At 49.5% G+C, this 25943-nt stretch overlaps 1 protein-coding gene across 1 annotated transcript; it reads left to right on the top strand.

The window, feature by feature from the left end:
• Positions 1 to 47: 47 nt before the first annotated feature.
• Positions 48 to 25943, top strand: NOVA2 (NOVA alternative splicing regulator 2). The gene is made up of 4 exons (XM_019629542.1): positions 48 to 202; positions 9142 to 9285; positions 14419 to 14585; positions 24498 to 25943. The coding sequence occupies exons 1-4, from the start codon at positions 118 to 120 to the stop codon at positions 25578 to 25580; spliced, it is 1479 nt and encodes a 492-aa protein (XP_019485087.1). The 5' UTR covers positions 48 to 117; the 3' UTR covers positions 25581 to 25943.

Genomic DNA, 25943 nt, shown 5'->3' with positions numbered 1-25943 from the left:
CCGCCGCCGCCGCCGCAACCCCAGCCTCCCCAGCAGCCGTCGCCGCCGCCACAGCAGCCTCCGCCGCCGCCGCCGCAGCCGCCGCAGCAGCAGCAGCCGCCGCCCCAGGCCCCCCCCATGGAGCCCGAGGCCCAGGATTCCCGCAAGAGGCCCCTCGAAACACCCCCCGAGGTGGTCTGCACCAAGCGCAGCAACACGGGAGGTGAGAAAGGGCTGCGCTCGGAGTGGCGGAGCGGGCAGGGGGCCTCGTCTTTCTCCATCCTCCTCTCTCCCCTACTGGCAGGTGCAAGGGCTCTAGGGAGGGGAAGGGCGCCCCTCCCTAGACCAGGGAACCGTGAGGAGAGTTGGGGAGGGTCCGGGCCCCCTCCCCTTCTGGCCGCGGCCCGGGGTTGGGAGCTTTGTCTGCGACGAGAAGGGTTGGGGGGAGGGGGTGGTAAGTGTCCTTGGGGGGGGCCGCAAAGGATGGGGGCGAGGGTCCCTCCTAGCTGGTGTCTGTGTCCTTGAGGGGTGTGTGATGTGACCCTTTCGGGGCAGGGGTGTTCCCCGGCTGGCGTGTCCTGGCGGGGGTAAGGGAAGGTGTAGAGGAGGCCTGTGGCCCCGGAGCTTTCCAGCCTCCCTCCCTGGGGATGTCCTGAGCAAGGGTTGTCCCGGAGGGAAGCGTGTGTGGGCCATGGGCGGGATTGTGCGTGGGGACAAGCTGGGTGGGTGTGTTGGGTAAGATGGAGAAAAGGGTGGGTTGTAAAGCTAGGTAGGAGATTGTATGGCTGGGACAGGTGTGTGTGTGTGTGTGTGTGTGTGTGTGTGTGTGTGTGTGTGTTCGTTCGTTCGTGTTCATGTGTGCGTGTGGGCCCTGTAAGGCCTGGATGTGTGACATTAGGGATTATGGATATTACAGGAAAGAGGGTGTGTGTATAAGAGACAGGGTGACATGAAAGGGGCTGAGCTCCATGTTTGAGACCCTTGAAGGGGTATGTGTAACAAGGGAAACTGTGTGCATGTCACCCCAAAAGGGGCTGTGGCAGAGTGTGACACATGAGTAAGAGGGTGTGTGACGTGCAAGGAGGTGTGTGGGGGACACTGAATGGGCCGGCTCTGGGTATGAGCGATGAGAGGCTGTGTGGATCGGGGGAAAGCAGTTTAGTGTGTGTGACACAGGCATATCTGGGGTGGGGTGGGACCAGGAGAAGCTGGTGAGGGTATGTGACAAGAAAAGGGTGTGGGTGTGACTCCAGAGAGGCTGTGGCTGGGTGTGACACATGGAGGTGTGCAACAGTGACATCGGAGGTGGGGGTGTGTAACAAGGGAAGGTGGGTGTATGATATGATGAGGGAGAGGCTGGGGCTGTGTGGGTGAAACTCACGAGGGTGTGTGACAAGGAACATATGTGTGCATATGACACCCAAAGGGTATGAAAAGGGAAGGGGTGTGTATATGATAAGCAAGTGTGTGCATATTTGTAACAAGGGGATAGGTGTCTGTGAAATGGTTGAGTGTGTGACACCAGCAAGGTGGGGATGATTCTGTGTGTATGATGAGAGAGAGAGAGAGAGAAAGGGGGAGAGAGAGAGAGAGAGAGAGTTGGCTGAATGTTTGCCACCACAGAAGGTATATGTGTGTAAGACCAGAGAGACCCTCAGTGTGTGTGTGACCTGAGGAGGGATGTGTACCAGAGAATGAAAGACAAGCTGGGAACACTAGGTGTCTGTCTCAGCAGTGGGGACTCAGAGAGGAGGTAGGTTTTGTCAGGGTCCTTAGAGCCCAGTCCATTAGCTCCCTGGAAGGAGGGAGACCCCAGAGCAGACAAGCCCCTCCCTGCGGTCACCTTGGCCAAAATCTCAGCTTCCTCTGGCCTTTTCCTCCGGATGGGAGCGGGATGGCCTAAGGCAGAGTGCACCCTTTCCACACTGCCAGGCACTGTAGTGGCTGGGGTGGGGACCTCCCACCTCCTGCCTTCAGATGAACACAAATCGAGCCTCTGCCTCCCATCCCAGCGCCCCCTCACCCTTGTCCAGGTGGGACAGGAATTGGGGACCTCCTGGCTGCCTATGAAGGTGTCCAGCAGAAACTGGAGGAAAGGGAAGTTGGGGGAGGGGTTGGGAGTGAGTTTCCTGTCCTTCTTCCTGCTCCCCCACCCCCAACAGACACATGAATATGGCCCCACTGAATTCCTTTCCTTCTTCCTGCCCCACTGCTATTCCCAGTCCTGGAGAGGGTCTGGGACCCAGGTAGTCCCTGCCCAGCCTGGCAGCCCAGCCCCGCCCCCGCTGGGGGTGGGGGCTGAGGGGGTGTGTGTGGGTGGGTCCCATCCTTTCCTGAAAGGGGCTGAGATGCTCAAAATCAGATCAATCAGATCACAACCTAACAAAAGTGATGCCACCAAGGACAATCAGGACCAAGTACTTGGCACCTACTTCGAGTCAGGCTCTGAGATATGGGTTAATTTCCCAATACATCCCTCCGGGGAGATGATTTGAGCTGCATTTTTAGATGAAGAAAACTGAGGCTCAGGGAAACAAAGCCACTTGCCCAAAGTCACACAGCTCATGAATGGTGGAGCTGGGATCTATTCAACTCTGGGTGCCTGGTTCTAGAGCTCATGTGCTTAACCACTGTGCCTCCTGCCTCCCTCAACAGCTGGGAAATTAGGATGAATCCTTAGGGACCCTCTCCTCCAGCCTTTGCCACCTCCCCTCCTGTTGGCCCATAGGTAAACTGAGGCCCAGAGATACAAAAGGACAATACTCCATTTACAGAAACACTCAGGGGCAGGTGTGGGCAAGGGTCTGGGACTTACATCTCAAAAGTTAGGGCTCCTTCTAATAATAGTTTCATGACTGGAATGCTGGGTCAACCTTACCCCTTCTCTGAGCCTCAGTGTTACCATCTGCAAAATGGGGAAATAACACTAACCACAATGATAACAGTAATTATAGCTATCAATATAATTGCTTAATGCCTTACATGCAATATTTCATTTAATTCTTCCAACACTCTGATATAATAATAATAATAATAATAATAATAATAACAATAACAATAAATTATAATAATGGCTAATGTTTATGATCTACAGTGTGCCAAGAAGTATTATGGAAAACTCTTGGCATGGACCAATCATTGAATCCTTACAATTCTATTATGTTATTCATCTTACAGATGGCAAACTGAAGCACAGAGAGGCTAAGTAACTTGTCCAAGGTCAGCCAGCTAATAGGAGGCAGAGCCATGATTTGAACTCAGGAGGCTGGCTCCCGAGTCGGGTAGACACTATAGTGAAACCCGTTTTCAGCTGAGGGACTCAGCTCAGAGGGACTCAGCCAAGCCATTCAGTGTCCCCCACACATAGACTCAGAGGGCTGAGGGACTTTGCTGGGGTGTCACAGCAAGTTGTGGCAGACTGAGCAGATTGAGCTCTTGCCCATGGCACCAGCCTGCCACTCCTGTGCCTTCCGGAGGCTGATATAGGGGAAGGTGGCTGTTAAAACTGGCTTCTGAGCCCTGTGACTGGCATGTAGATGCCATTGGGAAGGAGACAGGCACTAAGGACAGGGGGACTTGGGAGAAGAGTTGGATGGAAACTCTAGTCAGGAAGTTCTCAGAGAAATAAATGCCCCCAGTCTGGTGGGACAGTAACAAAGAGAGTCCCCTTATGTACATACAGATGATAACTCTAAAGATGCCACTAGAATGGCCCTTGTACTTCTGACTATATTCCCACCTCTGTCACCCCCACATATACAGAAACAGCAGCTCTACACACACACACACACACACACACACACACACACACACACACACACACACACCTCACACCCCAAACGTAGCTTACACAAGCCAGGTCTTATTCCCAAGATCCCTCACTCTTTAACACAAAGACAGTGTTACCAGGATTTAAGAGCCCTAGAGGGAGACCTTCCAGGGTTCATCTTATCCCTGCCAAGTGCTTGGTGTGGGACCCTCAGGCAAGTTATTTTACTGCTCTGAGCCTCAGTCTCCTCATCTGGAAAATGGGGGCTCTAAGATCTAACTTTGCCTCTCAGGCTATCGTGTGGGTTAAATGAGATTGCATATGTGAAGCTCATAGCATGAGGCCTGGCAGATGATAAACACTCAATAACCTGCCATCATCATCATCATCATCATTATTGTTATTATTACCATCATTATCATTATTATTATTATTACTATTACTATTGCCACTGAGAATGTCATAGTCTTGTTTCACCATCCAATGGTGAATCACTCCCAGGAAATCATACCCCACCCACCTTTCTCTCACTCAGAGACAGTGTCACAACGTAGACAGCATCGCACCTTCCACATCTCATCCCTTCAGATGCACGCTCCAGTTGTATTACATTTCTCACACGAACGGGCAACACCATCATTCACAGAAAGACATCACACGCCAGACGTCCCACCCTCCTCAGTGGTACTCATCCCACACCACACCCCCACCATCTCTTGTCTTTCACCAACAGCATCCTCACATGCTCCCTATGACAATATCAACATCACACCCCAGACTCCTCATACCTCCATAGAGCACACAGTGCTTCCACCCCAACCCCCAGACAAGAGCAGGTACCATGCGTGCAGCACCCCAACTTTGGTCCGCCAGAAAACAACTGTCACCGAAAACAACACCTCCATAACATACACCTCTTCAGCTCTACCTTTGTCATTAATGAACCCCCCCCCCAGATCAAAGCCACTTTTCAGGGTCAACTCTCTGACAGCAAAAAATGCCACTCTTAACACAGCACCCCAGGTCATTTGGGTAGGTAAACCTTTTTTTAGGGAGAGTGTGGGGAAGTATTGATTGCTTTTTGGAAGCCTCCAGGGAGGGCACATCCTGAGGGTGGGCACAAAAGGAAGGGGGATACCAGAGACTCATAATGACTAGAAGAGGACAGACAGCCCCTTCCCAAGTGGAAATATTTGGAATTGCAGCCAAAGGGACATGGGTTAATCAGGAGAGCTGAAGCTGGCATCTTTAATTCTTCAGTCCCTGTCATGGTAGAGGGAGCTGCCCGGACTCTAAGAGTAAAGCGCTAAGAGGGGGGTCGAGTGAGGGTGGGTGGAAAGTTCTGGCATCTAGATTCTGCTTCAGTAGAAGGAAGAACTTTTTCACAGGCAGAGTCTTGGTTATTCAAAGAGGGTGGGAAGTTTGCGGTCTGGGGGCTCTGGTTCAGCTGAGGTCACGTGGCTTTCCTTGGTGCAAGGCAGGCTGGGAAGTAGAGGCCTGGCTTCTTCCCAGAGGCGTTGGGACTCACACAGTGGGACATGCCCTCAAACAGGAAGGACATGCAGGACATGCAGATTATGAAGAGGACCGGGCTGATGGCCACAATGGGGACTCCTCGGGCCTAGAGTTCTGAGCTTCTATAGGCAGAAGGTCTCAGCCGGTCACTCTCCCTAGGAGACTGGCTTGAGTAACAGGCTCCAAATTTCTACTAATCTGATACAGGAACCACTGAGCACCCCCAGGTGGTTTAAGGGGATCCATGGACACACTGTTTTTTTGACCGTTGTATGTTTTTATTCATGTGCTTTGAGGGGGAAAGAATAACCAGCCCTCCAAACTCTGACTAATAGCAATGATTTTTTAATGTCCTCTTTAAGTCAATGCATTTAAATTTGAAAAGTGAGTGGACATAAAGGAAACGGACTGTCTTGTTCCCTAAAACAAGGCCTGGCACATAGTGGGTGCCCAGGAAGGATTTGTTAGAGGAAGGGGAGGAAGAGGGAAAGAAGGAAGGAAATAATAGGACAGTGGGACTTATGAAGGGCAACACTGAAGAAGGTGGCATGAGGACGACGGGCACTAGAGAGATGTTGAGGGGAGCAGGGTGTCAGTTCCACCAGTGAGAGAACATTCCTCCTCCAAGAAGCAGGGAAAAGCCTGGGGCAGCCCCTAGGCGGGAGAGGGGATGGAGGAAATGGGGTCTGCTGTCCTTTTACTGCTTCCCAACAAAACCCCAAATCTTAAAGAGACTCATTTCTGCGTTTAAAGAGCACTTACTGTGTGCCAGGCACTGTGATAAGAACTGAACTTGTGTTCATGAAGTAGGTAATAATAATAATAATAATATCTAATGATTCTCAAGTGCTCTATGTGCCCAAGACCATCCTAAATAATAATAATAATGCTAATAATAATAATAATACCTAATGATTCTCAAGGGCTCTATGTGCCCAAGACCATCCTAAGTATGTAACAGTTTATCATTTAATTAATGACAATAACTCTATGAGGTGACACTATCATGTCCCCATTTTACAGATGAGAAAAACAGACCCAAAGAGGTGAGGTGACTTGCCCAAGGCTTCACAGCCTGTCAGTGACAACATTCACGCTCAGTCCAGGGCTGTTTTCTGCTGTTTCCTTTGGAAATTCTGACAAAACCTAGAAAATGTGAGAGAGAGGGCATAAGAAATGGGGTGTGGGGACCTCCCCAGTTTTCTTCAGAGCAGATGAATACCTTCTGTCTTCAAGAGGGAAGCTAGAGAGAAGATTGGGGATGGAGTCAAAGAAGGAAAGAGGACAGTCCTAGTGAGAACATCTCCCCATCTTCCTGAACCTTCCAGAGATGGAGAACTAGCCCCCTCTCTATGACAGGTTTAGGGGAGAGGTAGGCAAGCCCAGTGAGCCCAGGGAAGAAAGTGAACTCAGGCAGGTCAGAATGATTGATGGGAAGGTACCCTGGGGAGCTAATTAGCTAATAGGCTTAATGGTCTGATTAGGCAAGTTTAAGAGGATTGCCCTGGGCTCAGGGAAACCCCTTAATTCTGGACCCCCACCCCATGCTGGCACAGCTATATCCAACCCCTCACCCCCAAGCCCCCATCTTAACACATCAGGGAACCCAGAACCTTCCATCTTAAGGGACCAGGCGGTGATGGACAGGGCTTCCAGCCCCCTGCCCAGCCTCCACTTTTACCAACTCAGTTTCTCTTTTATCTGCTCTGTATATTGAAATTTCCTGGGAGCACATTAAAAATAGGTTTCCTTTGCTTAAAAGAAAAAGTTGAAAACCACCAGGGGATGGTTGAAGACCTTCATCTTTGGAAGCCGAATGACCTGGCTCCTCCCCTCTTTTCTCCCCCCCCACCCCCCAGTGTTTATTGAATGCTGGACACTGAGTTTATTGCATGCTGGACGCTAGCCCTAGGGCACAGGGTGAGCTCTAGCGACATGATGCACAATGGACTTCTGTGAGACGTTGCTCTGAAGGCATGAAACAGGGAGAGCCATTCCCTCCTCATAGTTCAAGGAAAGCCTCCAAGAAGAGACATTCAAGTGAGGTCCTGAAGAACAAGAGGAATTCAGTGGGGGAGGGGAGTTCTGGGCAGAGAATGTGCAAAGGCCCTGAGGTGGGACAGAGGAGGAAACGTTTGAGGAACAAAATGGAAAGTGTGTCTAGTGTCCTTAGAGGAAGATGAGGACCTGAAGCTGGAAAGGTGGGTGGGGACAAATCACCAAGGGACTTATGTCAAGAAGGCTCCAGAATTTTTACCCTGGAAGGACTTGGGGGCAGTTTGGTTAGAAGGTAGGAGAGGGTAGGCACTTGCCTTGAGACTGCATTAGCAAAGCGCTTTACACATACATGACCAAGAAAATGGGTCCATAACAAAGAATGGACAAAGCCCCACCGACGCCCTTGGCACCACCTCGGCAACTCTAGGTCTTTGACACTGTCCTGAGCACGGTGGTCTTGGGCCACTAGCAGCAGAGGGTGTTAAGCAAGGGAGGGCCAAGAATTAAGCAAAAGTGCATTTGGCTCTCAACCCAGCAATGTCTTGGTGACCTTGGGCTGGTGCCTTCCCTTCTCTGAGCCCTTCTATGCCTCAGTTTCCTCTTATGTAAAAATGGATCTCTTTCTACTCACCTCACTGTTAAGTTGTGAGGAGTGGATGAAAGCTTGCAAACACTCAGCAAAATGCTGAGTCCATAGTGAGTGTTGAAAACATCTCCAGAGTCCAGCCCTCCTCTCCCCTCACCCCTCGCTGCTTCCCCCAGACTGCCTGGACCATTGCAGTCACCACTTCACTGGGCTCCTAGCTCTTCCACCCTTGCTTCTCATAGTCTGCTCCCCTCCTAGGTGTCAGGGATCTTCTTGAAACCTAAGACAGATCACATTCCTCCTCTGCTCAGAGCCCTCCGTGACTCCCATCTCCCTAGGAGTAAAAGCCAAAGACCTCAACAGGTACACAAGCCTCAACACCCCCCTACTACCATCATCCCTCTGAGTCCTCACCCCCTCTACTCTCCTGCTCTCTCTCTCTCACTCAGCCCCAGCCACACTGGCTGCCTCACTCCCCCTCAAACAACCCAGGGACAATCCCACCCCAGGACCTTTGCACCTGCTCTTCACGTAGCCACATGGTCTGAACCCTCCCCCACAGCCTGGACACAGCGTGGACTCTGGAGACAGGTTGCATTCAAATCTCAGCCACCTACTAGCTATGAGAACTGGGACGATTTCTTCACCTTTGTTTCCCATCTGTAGAACAGGTTTTTTTTTTAAGTACCTCTCTCGTCGTTTCAGTGTGAAAATTAAATGAACTCACATTTGTAAGTCCTTGGAAGAGTCTAGAGCATATTAGGTGCTGGAGGGTGTTTGATGAACAAAGGCCACATTCTCTGAGAGGGCTTTCCTGCTCCAGATCTTACAGTGCAGCCCCTCTACTCCCCATCGCCTTTCCCACCTTTTTTTGTTTTCTTAGTACTTACCACCATCTGACACAAACCATAGTGTCTGTCTCCCCTCTCTAGAAGAATGTAGTTGTGTAAGCTCTTGACTGAATTGCTAAAACTCTTTAGGCTTTATTTTGCCCGCGAAATCAGGGAGTTTAGTGTGCTTTCTTCATGGCTGTTTCACTAGAACAGTGCCAAGGAGGTGCTCAGTAACTATTTGTGGAATGTGAATGAATGAATGAATGAATGAATGAATGAAGAAATGAACGTCACTATTTTCCTTATTGCTATTCTCATGGTCATTGCTCCTGTATGTTACTGTGACCCCAGTGGTTCCCTAGCCCACCCCATGTTAGCAACTCCCTGTGGGTATCCTCTAAAGGTGAAGACCCCTCCCCCACCCCCTGACCCCACCCCACCCCCACTGTGTGCCCCTGCAGAGGAAGGTGAATACTTCCTGAAGGTGCTGATCCCCAGCTACGCAGCAGGCTCCATCATTGGCAAGGGTGGGCAGACCATCGTGCAGCTACAGAAGGAGACAGGAGCCACCATCAAGCTCTCCAAGTCCAAAGACTTCTATCCGGGTAAGCCCCTGCCCAGGACTCTGCCCCAGGCCTCCTGTCCCTCCCACCTGGGCCCTGGATGAAGGGGAAGGGGAAGTGAGAGTGGTGGAGGACCTCCCTTCCTCCTGAGAGGACAAGAGCTGCCCCCCCACCCCACCCCCATGCCAGGCCCGAGCAGATGGAGGTGGGGGCAGGGCAAGACAATGGGCTTGCTGCATATTCATGAGCTCATTTGCATGATGTGCTGGCAGATGTGCCGCTTCCCACACACCTGCCCCTTTGGGTCAGTTGGAGAAGCTGGTGGCGGGGTGGGCAGGAGGCAGGTGTTAGGGTGTCTCTCCAGGCTTGAGGGGGCAGCCGTCCGTGTTACACGCGCACACCCACTCCTTTGCCCCCACTGTTTCCCTTTGGATTTCTCTGTTACCCTTCTTGCCCAATCTGAGTCTCACTGTTTTTCCCTGTCTGGGTCATCTTTATGTGTCTGTCATTTTGTCTCTGACTTGCCCACCTCTTGTTCCTTTAGTCTCTACTCCCATCAGCCCCTCTCTTTACTCCATCTCTCTGCTTCTGTGTGGATATCCCCCACCTCTTCTCTTAGTCTCCCATTGGGTCTGTCTGTCTCTGCTTTTCCCCCTCCCTCTCTCCTTTTTTCCCCCCTTTCTGTCTTCCCATCTCGTTCCCCATATTTTCATTTCCATCCACCTCTCATATTCTCTCATGTTTCTTCTCTTGCTATCCAATTCTCCCTTTCTATTCAATCACCCATTCGACCAATATTCAGTAGCACCCCGCAGTGGGGTCATTCTCTGCTGGGGTTAACCTTCATTTCTTTTTGCCTCTGCTCCCCCATTTCTACCTTTATGTTTCTCTCCTTCTCCTAAGCCTCAGCTCCCTCTTGTTGTGTCTTGTTTTGTCCTCCCTTCAAATGCAGCCCTTTTTCTGCCTCTCCTCCAGCTCTGTCTCCTGCCCCCCAACCCTACATTTTTCAAGGCCCCTGCGCTGTTTCTAATCCCCCTTAATATCTCTCACCCTTCTATATCTTCCCTCCCAAGACCAGTGCCTGAGCTTCGACGTCTAGGAATCCAGGGAAGGCCCCCCTGAATTGCATCTTTGGCTTGGCTTTGGTTCTAGTTCATCCTTAATCCCTTGGATTTTTTTAGGTCAAACACCAGAGCTGGAGCCCAGGGTCAGAACACATTCATATATTCATAGTCTCTCTCTCTCTCTCTCTCTCTCTCTCTCTCTCTCTCTCTCTCTCTCTCTCTCTCTCTCTCTCTCTTCCCCCTCTCCTCCCTTCATCCCACCCACCAACCATCTCACTAAGCAGCTTTGGCAAGAGGTTTAGAGAACAGTCCAGGGAACCAGGCAAACCCCCCTTTTCTCTTCCACCCTGGCCCAGTTTCCCCCACACTCCTCCAGCCCACAAGGTACAGATAAAACCTCTTCTTGGGACATTCATCCGAGGACACTTGGTTCCTTGCCCCTGGATCACATTCTGTGACATGAGCTATATCGTCCCCTCCCAACTCAGTGACACACCCCACAGACCAAGCAGCTGAGAATCCCAGAGGATGGGACAGTCGTTAACTCTCCTGGGACAAACACAATTCAGACAAACAACATAAGCCAGCATCTCTCTCCAGCCCTTGGACCTGCAGCCAGCCCACGTCCCTGCTCCAGATCATATGGCGCAGGCTGGCTCCTGACTCAGACACAGGACACAGCCCCCTACATCCTAGTCCTGTCCCTAGGAATTCCCAGGACCCACAGGAACACAAGAAATAAGATGCTACTGCTTGAGACAAATAGCGTATTTCCTTCTGCTCCTGGCTGAAACCCTTTCATTCATTCATTCAACACATGTTCTCTGAGGACCTCCTTGATGCCAGCTCTGTGCTGGATAGAGATGGGGACACAGCAATGACTGAGACGTCCCAGACTTGCCTTCTCGAATCTCACATTTCAGTAGGCAACGTAGACCAAACACTACTGACAGCCCAGAGTGGTCAGGGCTAGGACTGGGAAGCCCAGAGGATGGTGGGAGCCCAGATGGGCATGCCATTCAGCCTTCGGAGGTTGAGCCCAGAATAATAGGTAAGAGTGAGCTAGATAAAGAGCAGTGAGGGGGGCTCCAGGAAGATGAAATAGTATATTCAAAGGCTGGACGGGGGGTAGTTTCTTCAGTGTGGCTGGAGCATAGCAAACAGGTGAGAAATGACAATGGAGAAATAGAAAAGGATCTTCTGAGCCTAGTAGGTTCACACACAAACACACAGACAGACAGACAGACAGACAGACAACACACACACTGCACTTATGTGTCTACTACACGAAACAAAAACCTACCTAGCTCTTAACCCCAAGGGAGGAGCAGAACACACAAAGGGGTCCCCTCCTTTGTCCCCTCCAAGCCCCAGATTCAATCCTTCTGGGTCATACATGGAGAAACCGAGACCCAGAAAGAGGCAGGTATCTGCCCAAGGCCACACAGACACCTGTGCCCTCACCCAGACACCCTCATGAGTCTAAACTTCTCTTCTGATTTTTCACATCTGCCTGAAGCTCAGGACCCCTTTCCCAGAAGGAAAACACAGACGCACACATTTTTAAAAAATATTTTATTGACTTATAACATATAGGTGCCTAAGTGCAAAATCTTAAGTGATTACTTAATAAATTCATACATGTTTTTTATACGACCAGAAATACAAAAGCAAAACTACAATCATTTTATGCCTCCCTTTCTATCCCAACACACACTCACATACTCCACGCACCCCAAATTTTGCACAGGGTTGCTCAGTGGTTAAAAGTTTAGACTGAAACTAAACACCTGGGTTCAAAGCCCTGATCTTTCACTATTGGCTGAATGAACTTGGACAAACCCCAAACCTTCTCCGTGCCTCAGTGTCCTCAGCAGCAAGTCAGAAATAATAATATTACCTGCCTCATATATTAAAGTGAACAAATATATATAAAGTGCTTAGAACAGTGTGTGGTACTTGGTGTTATGTAAGCACCAGCTGTTATTATTGGACATTCTTTCAGAGTTTCACAGAGCCCCACAAAACCCCTGTGGACCCGGGTTATGAACTACAAGCGGGTGGGAGACCACAGACTCCCTGAGCTGGAAGGAAGCCTTGTGGAGATGGAGAGCCTGGCCACTTCATCCAGGCTCTCCCTGGGGCCACCCCACCCCACCCCCCCAGTTCCCACCCTGACCCACACCCTTTCCTATTTACACCCAGACGGAGGCAGCCTGCACGCTGACTCACCCTTGGCTCAGACCAAGCCATTGTTCTGGGGTGGGGGGGAGTAAGAGTGAGGAGCAGCGGCCCAAAGGAGATGGAGGATATCAACTATACAAGCGACCCAAGACAGTGACACCCAGACACATGGTGAGACAGGCATGCCAGGCTGAGAGGTAGCAAATGAGGAGTCAGAGTAGTAACACCAGCATACTGCACTAGGATGCCCACAGGACACTGGACACTCACCCCACGTGTCCCAGACATGCAGGTACACAGAGTCTGGCACACACTCAAGACCTTTTACAGAACCAGGGAGCTAACTGGTCCTACAGACAGAGTCCCACCCAGGGAGAGTCACACACACGCTCTACACACCAAACACGGCCCACTCACCCACGCACTGACATTCTCACACCCACCAGGCATAGTCGAGTGTCCTTTGTCTGGCTGTAATACATACACTTAAACACACATACACATCAGTCCTCCAAATAGTCCTACATCCTGACACCTGAGTCGGCCTGTTGTTCTCTTTCTTTCTCATATTCACACCCATCAGCCATAGTCTTGTCGGTTTCTATACACACACTCACACGTGGTCACACACACCACACACCTGTCATCCAAATAGAGGTGTCTAGTCATCTCCCTTACACAGCTGTGCACGCACATGCACAAACACACAGTCATACAGTCTCAAAGTGGTATGCATTCATCACACAGCTTCAGTGTCACTTTGTGAGATTCTTTGTTTCTTTCTCTTAAACTCTCACATACTCTCAGCTCAGCATCACAAATAGTATAACCTTGAATATCACAGCAACACCCAAAGTCTTTCTCACACACAAGAGTACATACACACAAACATCTTTCCTGGAATCACTGTGTCATACAGTCTGTTTATATCTGGCTCTCCCACTCTTTCTCTTATACACCCAGATGTAGATCATTTGGCCAGTCCTGCCCAAGTATACACACTCATGCATGTCCATACATACACACACACACACACGCACCCCACTCAACCAAACAGCCTCACAGATATACTCACAGTGTCACCCAGAGTCTCTCTCCCACACACATGTATGCCACCACCACCCAGAGTTAGCTTCTCTCCTCCCCACTGACCCCCAACACACACACACACACACACACACATATGTAGTAAGGATGTCCAGGTCAGAACCACAGCCAATATCTGGAGAATCTCCAGCAAAGACACCCAGTCTCCCAGTCCTCGCTCTTCCACGAGTTGCCTTTGACCCACTCTGCTCACCCCTATCCACACCCCTGCCCTCCCCCACCCCTCAGCCCTCCATCTGGTGGGTCCAAGCAGGCACTCCGGCCTCTCTTCTGTCTCCCCCATCCCCCAGCCCTTCCCCATCTTCTCCAAAAGCCCAGAGGCCTTCGCTGCAGGCTTTCAGGGGTTGCCATGGCAACGGGGCCTCGTCCTTCGTCCCCCTGGGGGTGGGCTGAGGACCCGGCCAGCCAGACCGATAAGGGGGTTCCAGTTACTGTGGCAACCGTTGCAGGCCTGAGCTCTCTGCTTCTAGAAGGGGGAGTGAGTGAATGGTTGCCAAAGCAACCGGGAGCCAGCAAGAACTGAGAAGAGGCAGCTGAGCCCTGTCTCCCCTGCCCAGGGCTGCTGTGGGCATCGCAAAGCACTTAAGCATCATTCTTCATCCCCTGGGGTTGTATTAGGGGAGGGCAATGAAGTACAGATTATAAAACAGGGATCCCAGCTACCCACCGTGGCCTGGGAGCCCATGCCAACTTGCCCAGGCTTACCACGTGACCACTCTCTAGACCTCCCGTTTTCTCTTTACATTAAACAGGGCCTCTCTCTCAGGAATGTCCCCATTCCTGTCTGATGAGTGTGCCCTCTCTCTTCCTTGTTCAACAGGAACCACAGAGCGAGTATGCCTGGTACAGGGCACAGCAGAGGCCTTGAATGCTGTGCACAGCTTTATTGCTGAGAAGGTCCGAGAAATCCCACAAGCGATGACCAAACCTGAGGTGGTCAACATCCTTCAACCCCAAACCACGATGAACCCTGACAGAGCCAAGCAGGTCAGCGGGGACAGAATGGGTTTCTGGAAGCTGGTGAGGTTCAGGAAAAGACCCTTCTCCCATTACTGGATTACTATGGGGTGTCAATGGGATAATGTGGATAAAATATTTATCAATCAAATACGTGGTAGTAGTGGTTATTATTATTATTTATTATTATTATTACTCTTATTACTAGAGAGTCAGTCTGGGGACTCCAGACCACCCTGATTCAGAGAGAGAGAGAGTGAAGGTTTAGGAGTATTTGGCCAAGACACCCCTACTTATCCCCTCTTCCAGGGACTCCAGGTCCTCTTCCCCCTCCACCTCATCCCGTTGTCCCTCGGAGCAACCTGCCTCCCACTTCCTGTTCTCGCTGAAAATGACCTCAGCGACAGCCTTTCCACATCTAGAAGAGTTTAGAAACGGCCTCTCATAGTGCCCCTCTTCATTAATTACTGTATGGGAGTAGCCACCATTTTGGAGAAATGACGTTTCATTAGCCAGAGTGGGAGCAGCTCCCTTTCCTACACAGGATAGAAGGGCAGAGCCTCTCGGTTGCCTCAGTTACAGGGAAGCGGTGGCGTAGGGGCGTAGCAGGGAACGGACCAATCGCTTTCCGGGTCTCTCCAGTTGCCATGACCACGGTACTCACCGGGCAGGTGGGCTTGCTGCAAAGCCCCTGACAGCGGTCCTGAGGGGAGGGGGCAAAAGGGGAGGGGAACGCGGGGCTGGCTGCGCACACTCCCAGTTTTCTCTCGTCTTGGCTCCCATTTGCACGCGTGCACGATGCAAAGGGGCGAGAAGCCCCGGGCAGGCCGAACAGGCCACTTGTGAGGGTTTCTTACCGTCTGCCTAGAAGCAAAGACAAGAGAGAGAGCCTCTGTAAAAGGAATCTGGAATTCTTGGAAATTTTGTTGCCCTGAGGTGGAGGAGACCACAGACTGAGTTCTCCAAGCTCGTGGGGAAACGGTGGGCCGAAAGCTCTGGAAGAATGCGGCTCAGAGGATTCTCCCAAAAAAGACTGCGGGCCTGGGGCCTGGAGCGCGCTCGGGTGCTGTCCTTGGTGCTGAAGCGGCTCTTCTCCATGCGCCCTGCCAGGCCTCTTCCGAATCCTTTCCCACCAGCAGGCCACAGTTTACCCACAGTTTACAGGGAGGCTACCTTGGTTGTGGCCACAAGGGGCCCAGAGTTCATCAAGAGTTTGTACATGTTGCAGAGAAAATGGGGTAAGCACCATCTGTGCCTCAGCCTCCCACCCCGCCCCCTAATCCAAAGGAACTCTGAGATAGTGGCGTCGAAAGGTTATAGAACCAGGATTTTTCCTCTGCCTTATTAAACGTGGGGGCTCCAAAGAATTATAGAGCTAATGGCTGAAGGCTCAGGCTCTGGAGTCAGATGTTGCATTGACTCTTACTTTGATACTTCTTACCTGTGTGACCTTGAGCAAGTGACTTGATTTCTCCATACTTCATTTTCTCATCTGTAAAATGAGATTTATCTGGTACCTGCTTAAGGGTGGTAGTTAGTGTTCATTGATGTTTGAAAAGCACTTAGCATGTACCCAATGCATAGAAAGTTCTCAAAAAATATTAGCTATTGTTATTGTTATGGGATTTTTGAGTCAGGAGATAGGTCTGTCTATTCCCTTTTTGTCTTGGACTTGCTGTGTTACTCTAAGTCTTCTTCCCTTCCATAATCCTCAGTTTCCCTTTTTACAGTGTGGAAGCAGGCCAAGCCAGGGATTATAAATTGAAATGCCTCCAGGATTCACAAAGGGAACGTAAAGGATTGAGGACTGTGGCCTCATCATAAAGCTATAATGCCATCTCTTAAAGGGGACAACCGCTACTCAACTCCACTTGATTCTTGCCCTTTGGGAATGTGGACATAGTGTTGCTATATCTTCCAAATTTTTCAAAAGAAGCCAAGAAATATTTGAAATCAACTGAATTTTTCAAAAGATTTTCTTGGGTAATAGGGGAAGGGAAACAGACAAGTTGCTGTCCTTTTTTGTTCTTCAGTCTAGTTGTGGAGGATGTCGCCTCACTGGCCCATGTTGGTATTATCATTGCGCTCTTCCTGGGTGAGGCAGTCGCTCGCCGGCCACTGGACAGCCACTCACGGCGGCTCTTGGCAGCTCATGCTGGCTGCTGGCCGCTCACGCCGGCTGCCAGCCACTCACAGTAGCTTTACGACAGCCCACTGCAGCCCTGCTGCAGCCTATGCCGCCACTGGTGACTCATAGCAGCCCAGCTCCAGGTCCAGTTGTTGTTCACCATCTTAGCTGTAGAGAGCGCAGTGTCACTGGCCCTAATGTGGGATCCAAACTGGGGTCCTGCTGCTCAGAGCTGGCATCCCAAGCCAACACTTTTTTTTTTTTAATTTTTTTTTTATTGGGGAATTGTGGGTATGGGAACAGTGCTGGGGAATTGGGGGAAGGGGAACAGACAAGTTGTTGTCCTTTTGTTCTTCAGTCTAGTTGTAGAGGATGTTGCTTCACTGACCCAAGTTGGCACCATCATTGCGCTCTTCCCAGGCGAGGCACATCAGTCGCCGGCTTCTGGACGGCCGCTCACTGCGGCTGCTGGCCGCTCACGCTTGCTGCTGGTTACATACGGTAGCCCATGGCAACCCACTGCCACAGGGGCTGCAGCCTACGCCGTCGCCGGCAACTCACAGCAGCCCAGCTCCAGGTTGAGCTGTTGTTCAGCATCTTAGCTGTGGAGGGCAGTATCACTGGCCCTCATATGTGGGATCCGAACCGGGGCCCTCTGGCATCCCAAGCCAGTTCTTAACCATCGCACCACTCGGCCGGCCCCCAAGCCAACTCTTAATCAATGTGCCACTTGGCCAGCCCTGAAATCAATTGATTTTTAAAGGTCAGCTCCATGTTTAAAACATCGTGTGGCTATGGGCTGGTTATGGCCTGAGGACCACTAGTTTGCCACCCTTACTGGTATCTGAATTATCTAGTAGCTTACAATGCATATTCCAGGGTCCCAGCCCTGAATCAGAATTTCTTGGACTAAGGCCTGGGAACCTGAACATAGATTCTGGCCTGGGATCAGATCACGGCTGTTACCCACTCTCTGTATGATCTTGAGTGTGTTACTGAACCTCACTGTGCCTTTGTTTTGCAATCTATAAAATATGATGATAATAGTACCTTCCTTGTCAGGGTTATGGCTAAGATGAAGTAAGTTACTATCTGAAAGTTTAGAAAAGTGCCTGGTATATGGTAAGCACTGTTAGTTACTGCTGCTATTGTTGTTGTTACTATTATTTAAAAATCTCTAAACTTGCAACTCACTGGGACAGATGGTCTCTGAGGTCTTCCTGGCTCTAAAACTCCTACAGTTCCTTGGCTCTGTGATTCCAAGATTCTAAGCATATATTATTCTAAGATTCTACTGTTCTAACATCCTGGGACTCCAGGATTCTATGAAACTGCCCCTGCAGATCTCTTGAAGATGCTGTGGTTCTACAGTCTGAAAGCAGCTGTTTTCTGAGGGTTTCCCATGTGCCAGGCACTCGACAGTCACGTTAGTCACTGAATATTCCCAATAACTGTATGGAGTAGCTATAGTTATATCAGTGTTGGAGATGAGGAAACTGAAACACAGAGAGGTGAAGGCACTTGCTTTTACCATTTCTTGGTGGTCAGAGTTTCTTGGATGACGAGGCCCCATCTTTGCCCCTTTGCTCTGAAATGCTGTCTCACATACTAAATACCTCTTTGCTCCTAGATCTAGTTTTGTACATTCTTCTGCTCTATCCCCTTGACTTCTCAGATTTCTGTTTTCTTATGATTTTTTAAAAATAACAGCTATATTGAGATATAATTCACATACTGTAAAGTTCACCATTTTAAAGCATATATAATTCAGTGGTTTTAGTATATTCATAGAGTTGTGCATTGATCACTACTGTCTCATTCCAAAACATTTTCACCACCCCCAAAAAGAAGCCCAATACCCATTAACAGTCACTCTCCATTCACCTTGGGCCCCCGCCCGGCTCCTTTCCACCACTAATTATTATTATTATTATTATTTTTAAGATTTTTATTGGGGAATTGGGGGAAGGGGAACAGACAAGTTGCTGTCGTTTTGTTCTTCAGTCTAGTTGTGGAGGACGTTGCTTCACTGGCCCAAGTTGGCACCATCATTGCGCTCTTCCCTGGCGAGGCAGATCAGTCGCCGGCTTCTGGACAGCCACTCACTGTGGCTGCTGGCCGCTCACGCTGGCTGCTGGCTACACACGGTAGCCCATGGCAACCCACTGCAGCAGTGGCTGCAGCCTAGCTGTTGCCAGTGATTCACGGCAGCCCAGCTCCAGGTTGAGCTGTTGTTCAGCATCTTAGCTGTAGAGGGCAGTGTCACTGGCCCTCATATGTGGGATCTGAACCGGGGTCCTCTGTGGTGTCCCAAGCCAGCTCTTAACCAACGTGCCACTCGGCCGGCCCCCACTAATTATTTTTTATGTCTATGGATTTGCCTATTCTGGTTATTACATATACATTGAATGATATTTTGTGAGCTTTTGTGTCCGGCTTCTTTCCCTTAGCATAATGTTTTCAAGATTCATCCATATTATAGCACATATCAAAACTTCATTCTTTTTTATGGTCAAATAATATTCCATTGTATGGATATATCACATTTTGTCTATTCATCAATTGATAGAAATTTGGATTGTTTTTACTTTTTAGCTACTATGAATAATGCTGCTAAAGAACATATGTGTGGACATATGTTTTCAGTTCTTTTGGGTGTATACCTAGAGGTGGAATTGCTGGGTCACAGGATAAATCTGTTTAACTTTTCAAAAAACTGCCAGACAATTTTCCACAGTGACTGTGACACAGATGTGGGATTTAAATTCAGGTCTGCCCATGAGGTAACAATGACAACAACCATTTCTTGAGTACCCACTTTGAGCACATATTAATTGCACATTCACACGGCACCCTGCGCTTGACACATCATATGTGCTCAGCAAATGTTGCTTTTGAATGAATGGATGATGACATGCCCACAGGGGCCAAGCAGAAACATGATTGAGGCGAGGTAGCCAGTTATAACCTGGCAGTGGTAGGCTCTGCGAATCACCTGAAGGACCTTCATACTCAATTCTAGTTAATTGTGGCCGTGCTTGAATTTTAAGCTCTTCATTTCATGCATGTTCTCTACTGGGCCTCATAATAATCGTCTGAAGGAAATGTGAATATCCCCATTTTACAGATGAGAAAACTGACTCTCAAATTAAGTCTCTTGCTCAGCATCAGTGGTGGAGCCAGGATTTGAGCCTGAGCAGGTGTCCGCAAAGTCCAAGGCAGCTTTTCAGGGATATGTGTGCACAGAGAGATGAAGGCACTTGCTTTTGCTCCTTAGACATTTTGAAGTGGTTGCCAACGTTTAAAAACTAGGAGGACCGGCCGAGTGGCTCAGTTGGTTAAGAGCTCGCTCAAGAGTATCTGCTCTGAGCAACAGCGGTTCGAGTCCTGGCCCGAGCTGAGCTGCCGCTGAGCTGCCAACAGGTGGCAGAATGGCTCAGCTAAAACAAAACAAAACAAAACAAAAAACCTAAAAACTAGGATGCTTTACATTTGACAAATCAGAATGTCCAGTTAACCTAGAAAACTCAGATCCGGCTGAGTTTGGCTACCCAAATGCACAGCATCATGCTATACAAACATATACACCACCAGGTAAGATACATCTGGCTGCCTCCACCCAGTCCTATTCCTTCTTGGTCCTGTGGGCATATTGTCATTCATTCTTTCATCCACCCATCAGTCACCCACCCTTTGCTGAGTGTGTACCAGGCACTCCTCTGGGCACTGAGAACCCCGGAGTAAACAGTACAAAAAAACCTCTGCCCTGTGGATCTTAAATTCTCTTAACAGAAACAGAAGATAGTAAATCTTCTATCAGAAACAGAAAATAAGTAAATAAGTAAAATGTATAGCATGTCAGAGAGTGAAAGTGCCATGAAGAAAAATCAAGCAGAAAAGAGGGAAAGGGAGTACTGGGGCATATACAAAGGGTGCCAAAAAAATGTACACACATTTTGAGAGAGGAAAACTGTATTGAAATTGTAATACTCAATATATACCGATAACAAAAGATAAATCCAAGTCATGTTTGACTTCTGCAATTACAACAGGTACTCAAAGTCACCATCAGCGTCCAGATACTTCTGATTATGTCAAACTACTGCTTGAGCAACGCTGATCTAAGTATCTGCTTGTAAACATTTTTTTTTGGCACCCCCGGTATATTTTTTCTCATAACGTTTTATTTTGAAAATATTCAAAGAATAGTACAATGAACTACCTACACACTGCACTTAGGTTCACTAATTTTTAACATTTGCTTTATATCTACACACACACACACACACACACACACAGAAGTTGCTTTTTGTTTATTTGTTTGTTTGTTGCTGATCCATTTGAAAATAAGTTATAGGCCTCATGACTCTTCACCCCTCAATACTTCAGCATATATCTCCCAAGAACAAGGCCAGTCTCCTGTGTTATTATATTACTATTATCATACCTACCAAAGCAATACTAATTCCATACTATTATTTAACAAAAATCTATATTCAGATTGCCCCAAACTGTCTTTTATGTCTATAGATTACATATTTTTCCATCCAAGATTCAGTCAGTGTTCACTCATTGTATTTGGTTGTTGTCCCTGATTAGTCTCCCTCGATCTAGAATAATCTAGGACAGGGGTTGGCAAACTTTTGAGATGGAAGAGCCGCCTGGGGTCAGCAAACCGAGGCTCACGAGCATGTGGCTCTGAAGTAAAATTGCAAATGAAAATAAAATTATCATAGTTTCATTTATAAAATTTTTAAAGGATATTATTCATATAATGGTGATTATGTAAAAATATATTTGTGGCTCTGGAATAATTTTTCGATTGTTGTGAGGGACAGGATTGGCTCTTCCAGGGGTCCGCAAACTTTTGAGATGGAACGTACCCAAAGAGCCGCACGTGGCTCACGGAGCCGCAGTTTGCCGACCCCTGGTCTAGGATATATTTTTGAAGGAAGAGCCAACAGCATTGCTGATTGGATGTTGAGTGTGAGGGGAAAAGAAGACGCCTAAGTCTTGGGCCTGAGAAGTGAAAGGATGCATTTTCCATGTACTGAAATGAGGAAGACCGTGGCAGAAACATGTTTGAGGAGAAAGATGAGTTCCATTTTGGACTTTAAGTCTGAGGTGTCCATTCAACATCATACTAGAGCTGTGAGATTAGCAGTTGGATATGTCTGGAGGTATCCATGCTGCAGACATAAAATAGGCAAATAAACGGGCTTTGATAATTGGGTGGTCAGGGAAGGCCTATCTGGAGGACGTGCATTTGTGCAAAGACCTGGATGCAGGGCGGGGTGAGCCTTCTTTTCTGGGAAAGAGCATTTCAAGTGAGGGAACAGCAGGTACAAAGGTCCTGAGTCTGGTGGGAACTTGGCAGGTTGGAGGAACAGCACGGAAGTGTTGAAGTCAGAGAGATTGACAGGGAGCAGAGCCTGTAGAGCAGCAGCAAGTGGCTCTCAGCTTTGTCAGAGCCAATGTCCTCTTTCTCCTATAAATATTTTCCCACTCCCGCTTACTCTCTGAAATTATTTATAAGATATAGATATAAAACATATCTAGATCCTAAGATTTTTAACAGTTTTGAGATACAGTTCATATGTGTAGAATTCATCCATTTAAAGTGCAATTCAATGGTGTTATTATATTTGGAGTTGTGCATCCGTCACCACAATCAATTTTAGATCATGTCATTTCCTCCAGAAGAAATCTTGATCCCCTTAGCTATCACCCTTCAGTCCTCCCCAGTTCACCACCCTCCCAGCCCTAAGCTACCATGAAGCTACTTTCTGTCTCAGTAGGTTTGCCTGTTCTGAACATTCATATAATAGACTCATACAAAATGTGGTCTTTGGCGCCTGGCTTTGTTCACACAGCATAATGCTTTCTAGGTTCATCCATGCTCTAGCATGGATCAGACCTTCATTCGTTTAAGCTGATCGCCAGATCCATTATATGGATGTACTTTTTCTGTATCCCATAAGACTTTTTTTAAATGAAGGATAAATGAAAGGAAGGTGACTTGTTATAAAATAAGATTAATTTTAATATGTAAAGACTCAGCCAGCACCACAGTAGAAGAAATAACGAAATAGTTGCCCACACCTAACATAGCCTAAGTGAGTGAGACAGTGACAAACTCAGTGATCCAGAGTGTACTGTTGGAGACTTAAATGATAAAAGTGGCATTCCTGCTGATGTCATGGTTTTCTAAAATGATGAAAGACTCTTGGTAAAGTTCAGAACAAAACAAAGTACAACCTTCCCTTGATTGACTGAGAGTTGTATTCCTGGAAATCTCAGTAGATCATAAAACCATGCAAAAAAATACTTAGTATTTATATGTATCATGGAATTCAGTTCTGGACTTAGATTTATAAACAGACTTTTCACCAACATGGATGTCTAGGGGGGGGCATTCAAAAATCATAGAGGACCTGGGATGGTTCTTCATCGTGAGGAACTGACTCTAACATTGTGGGGTGCAAACATCCGTGGCCCTGCTCCCTGAATGCCCACATCTGCCCCTAATCATTGTGACAACCCAAACCACTGCCACAAATTTCCCAAGCTCCCTCGGGGTCTGGCTTGAGTGGAGAGAGGAGATGCGGAGGTGATAGCTTAGGGGCTAGAATACACAGGTCGGAGGGGATGTGGAGAGGATTGAGAAGGAGGAATTTCTGTGTGGAAATGCTCTTGGAGATGTGAAAGGAGACATTTAATTTTGAAATTAAGATTGATCAGTTTTGTGGCTGCAAAGGATGGGCTGCTCTGCCACAGAGAAGGAGGGACCACCACATTTAAGTGACCAGTTGTATCCTTGCCTTCTCAGATGTAAGGTTGTGTTATCTTCATTCTACAGATAAGACAACTGTATCAAATTGCTAGGGCTGCCATAACAAAGTGCCACCAACTGGGTGGCTTAAACAACCGAAATTTCTTTTCTTACAATTCTGAACGTTAGAAGTCCTGGATGAAGGTGTCTGGCAGGGTTGGTTTCTTCTGAGGACTCTCTCCTTGGCTTGTAGATGGCCGTCTTCCTGTGCCATCACCTGGTCTTTCCTCTGCGTGGGTCTGTGTCCTAATCTCTTCTGATAAGGACACCAGTCCTAGTGGATTAGGGACCACCCTAATGACCTCACTTAACCTTAATTGCCTCTTTATAGCTCCAATCTCCAATACCATCATATTCTGAGGGGGTTACCCGGACTTCAATATATGAATTGGGGGACGAGGGCAACAATTCAGCCCATAACAGCAAGAAAAAGGTTAAGCGAGTTGACCATGTCCTAGGGTAGGAAGCACAATGGAGCAAGAATCCATGAGGCCAAATTTCAGCTCCTTCACCATTAGGGTGACCTTGGGGCAAGTCCCTTCACCTCTTAAGCCTCAAGTGGCTCATCTGTAAAGTGAGACTAATGGTGCCTTTTCTGGGGCTGGGACTCAGAAGACTTCATTGATATACTGTAGAAGGGCACCGGCACCAATGCAAGCTTGGTGGGCCCCCACTGGGTCAGCCATTAAGTCTTTAAGGTGCCTGGTGGAAGGGAGGTCCCAGGGGACCCAGGGACATAATACAGGGTGGCTGAGAGGCTACTGAGAGGACTTGGGAGTACTAGATCTTTTTTTTTTTTACCAACCAATATGGAAATATTTCAGTATTTTTTAACAACCAGTAGGACCATACTGGTGCATATCCAAGAGGCTGGCTGGGCCTGATTTGGGACACTTGAGAACAGGGTTTGGGATTGACCCTGATGTTACCGCGCAGGCTCCGATTACCACCCTAAAGACCCTCCCTCTCGCCCCTCACACAGGCCAAGTTGATCGTCCCCAACAGCACGGCGGGCCTGATTATCGGGAAGGGGGGCGCCACAGTGAAAGCGGTGATGGAACAGTCAGGTGCCTGGGTGCAGCTGTCCCAGAAGCCAGAAGGCATCAACCTGCAGGAGCGCGTGGTGACAGTCAGCGGTGAACCCGAGCAAGTGCACAAGGCCGTGAGCGCCATCGTGCAGAAGGTACAGGAAGACCCCCAGAGCAGCAGCTGCCTGAACATCAGCTACGCCAACGTGGCTGGCCCCGTGGCCAACTCCAACCCCACCGGCTCGCCGTACGCCAGTCCCGCTGATGTGCTGCCTGCGGCGGCCGCTGCCTCCGCCGCTGCAGCCTCCGGCCTGCTGGGTCCCGCGGGGTTGGCAGGCGTGGGCGCCTTTCCTGCCGCCCTGCCTGCCTTCTCCGGCACCGACCTGCTGGCCATCAGCACGGCGCTTAACACGCTGGCCAGTTACGGCTACAACACCAACTCCCTCGGCCTAGGCCTCAACTCTGCGGCAGCCTCTGGGGTCCTGGCTGCTGTGGCCGCCGGTGCCAACCCTGCCGCTGCTGCTGCTGCCAACCTTCTGGCATCCTACGCGGGTGAGGCAGGGGCCGGGCCAGCCGGAGGGGCCGCCCCACCTCCACCCCCGCCACCCGGAGCCCTGGGGTCCTTTGCATTGGCCGCAGCCGCCAACGGCTACCTTGGGGCCGGGGCGGGTGGTGGGGCAGGTGGAGGGGGTGGCCCACTTGTGGCCGCTGCAGCCGCAGCAGGAGCGGCTGGAGGCTTCCTGACCGCAGAGAAGTTGGCAGCCGAGAGTGCCAAGGAGCTGGTGGAGATTGCGGTGCCTGAGAACCTGGTGGGGGCCATCCTGGGCAAGGGGGGCAAGACGTTGGTGGAGTACCAGGAGCTGACAGGTGCCCGCATCCAGATCTCCAAGAAGGGCGAGTTCCTGCCCGGCACACGGAACCGGCGGGTCACCATCACAGGCAGCCCCGCGGCCACGCAAGCCGCTCAATACCTCATCAGCCAGCGGGTCACCTACGAGCAGGGGGTGAGGGCCTCAAACCCCCAGAAAGTGGGATGAGGCCTGTGGTGTGTGCTCCCACCCTTCTCCCTGTCCCTCCTCTTTCTCCTCCTCCTCCTCCTCTCCTCCTCCCCCCCCCCCAACTCTTGACCTCAGCTCGGTGTAGTCCTGCTCCTCATGGGATTGGGGCTGGGGTAGGTCTGACTGCACGCCCCTCCCTTCTGGTAGTCATAGGCAGGATTGAGTGATGGCTGGGGATGGGGCCCAGAAGCTCCCTCCCCAGCCCTGAACTGACCCCTCCTTCCTTCCTCCCTATGCTTGACTGGGCCTGACTCTCCTCTCCCAGGGCCCAGGTCTGTGTGATATCTGTATATATTGCATTTTGTTGATTTTAATAGAAAACAAAGCGTTATTTTCTCTTTC

Source organism: Hipposideros armiger, unplaced genomic scaffold, assembly GCF_001890085.2.
Source record: "Hipposideros armiger isolate ML-2016 unplaced genomic scaffold, ASM189008v1 scaffold_859, whole genome shotgun sequence".
NCBI lineage: Eukaryota > Metazoa > Chordata > Mammalia > Chiroptera > Hipposideridae > Hipposideros > Hipposideros armiger.
The sequence above is the reverse complement of the archived record's forward strand: the minus strand, read 5'-3'. Positions and strand labels throughout refer to the sequence as shown.

Bases quoted from the DNA above. Each gene is read 5' to 3' on its own strand.
- NOVA2 (XM_019629542.1), top strand. From the start codon at position 118: ATGGAGCCCGAGGCCCAGGATTCCCGCAAGAGGCCCCTCGAAACACCC. The intron at 9,286-14,418 runs GTAAGCCCCTGC...CTTGTTCAACAG, and splicing joins GTCCAAAGACTTCTATCCGG to GAACCACAGAGCGAGTATGC. The intron at 14,586-24,497 runs GTCAGCGGGGAC...CCCCTCACACAG, and splicing joins ACCCTGACAGAGCCAAGCAG to GCCAAGTTGATCGTCCCCAA.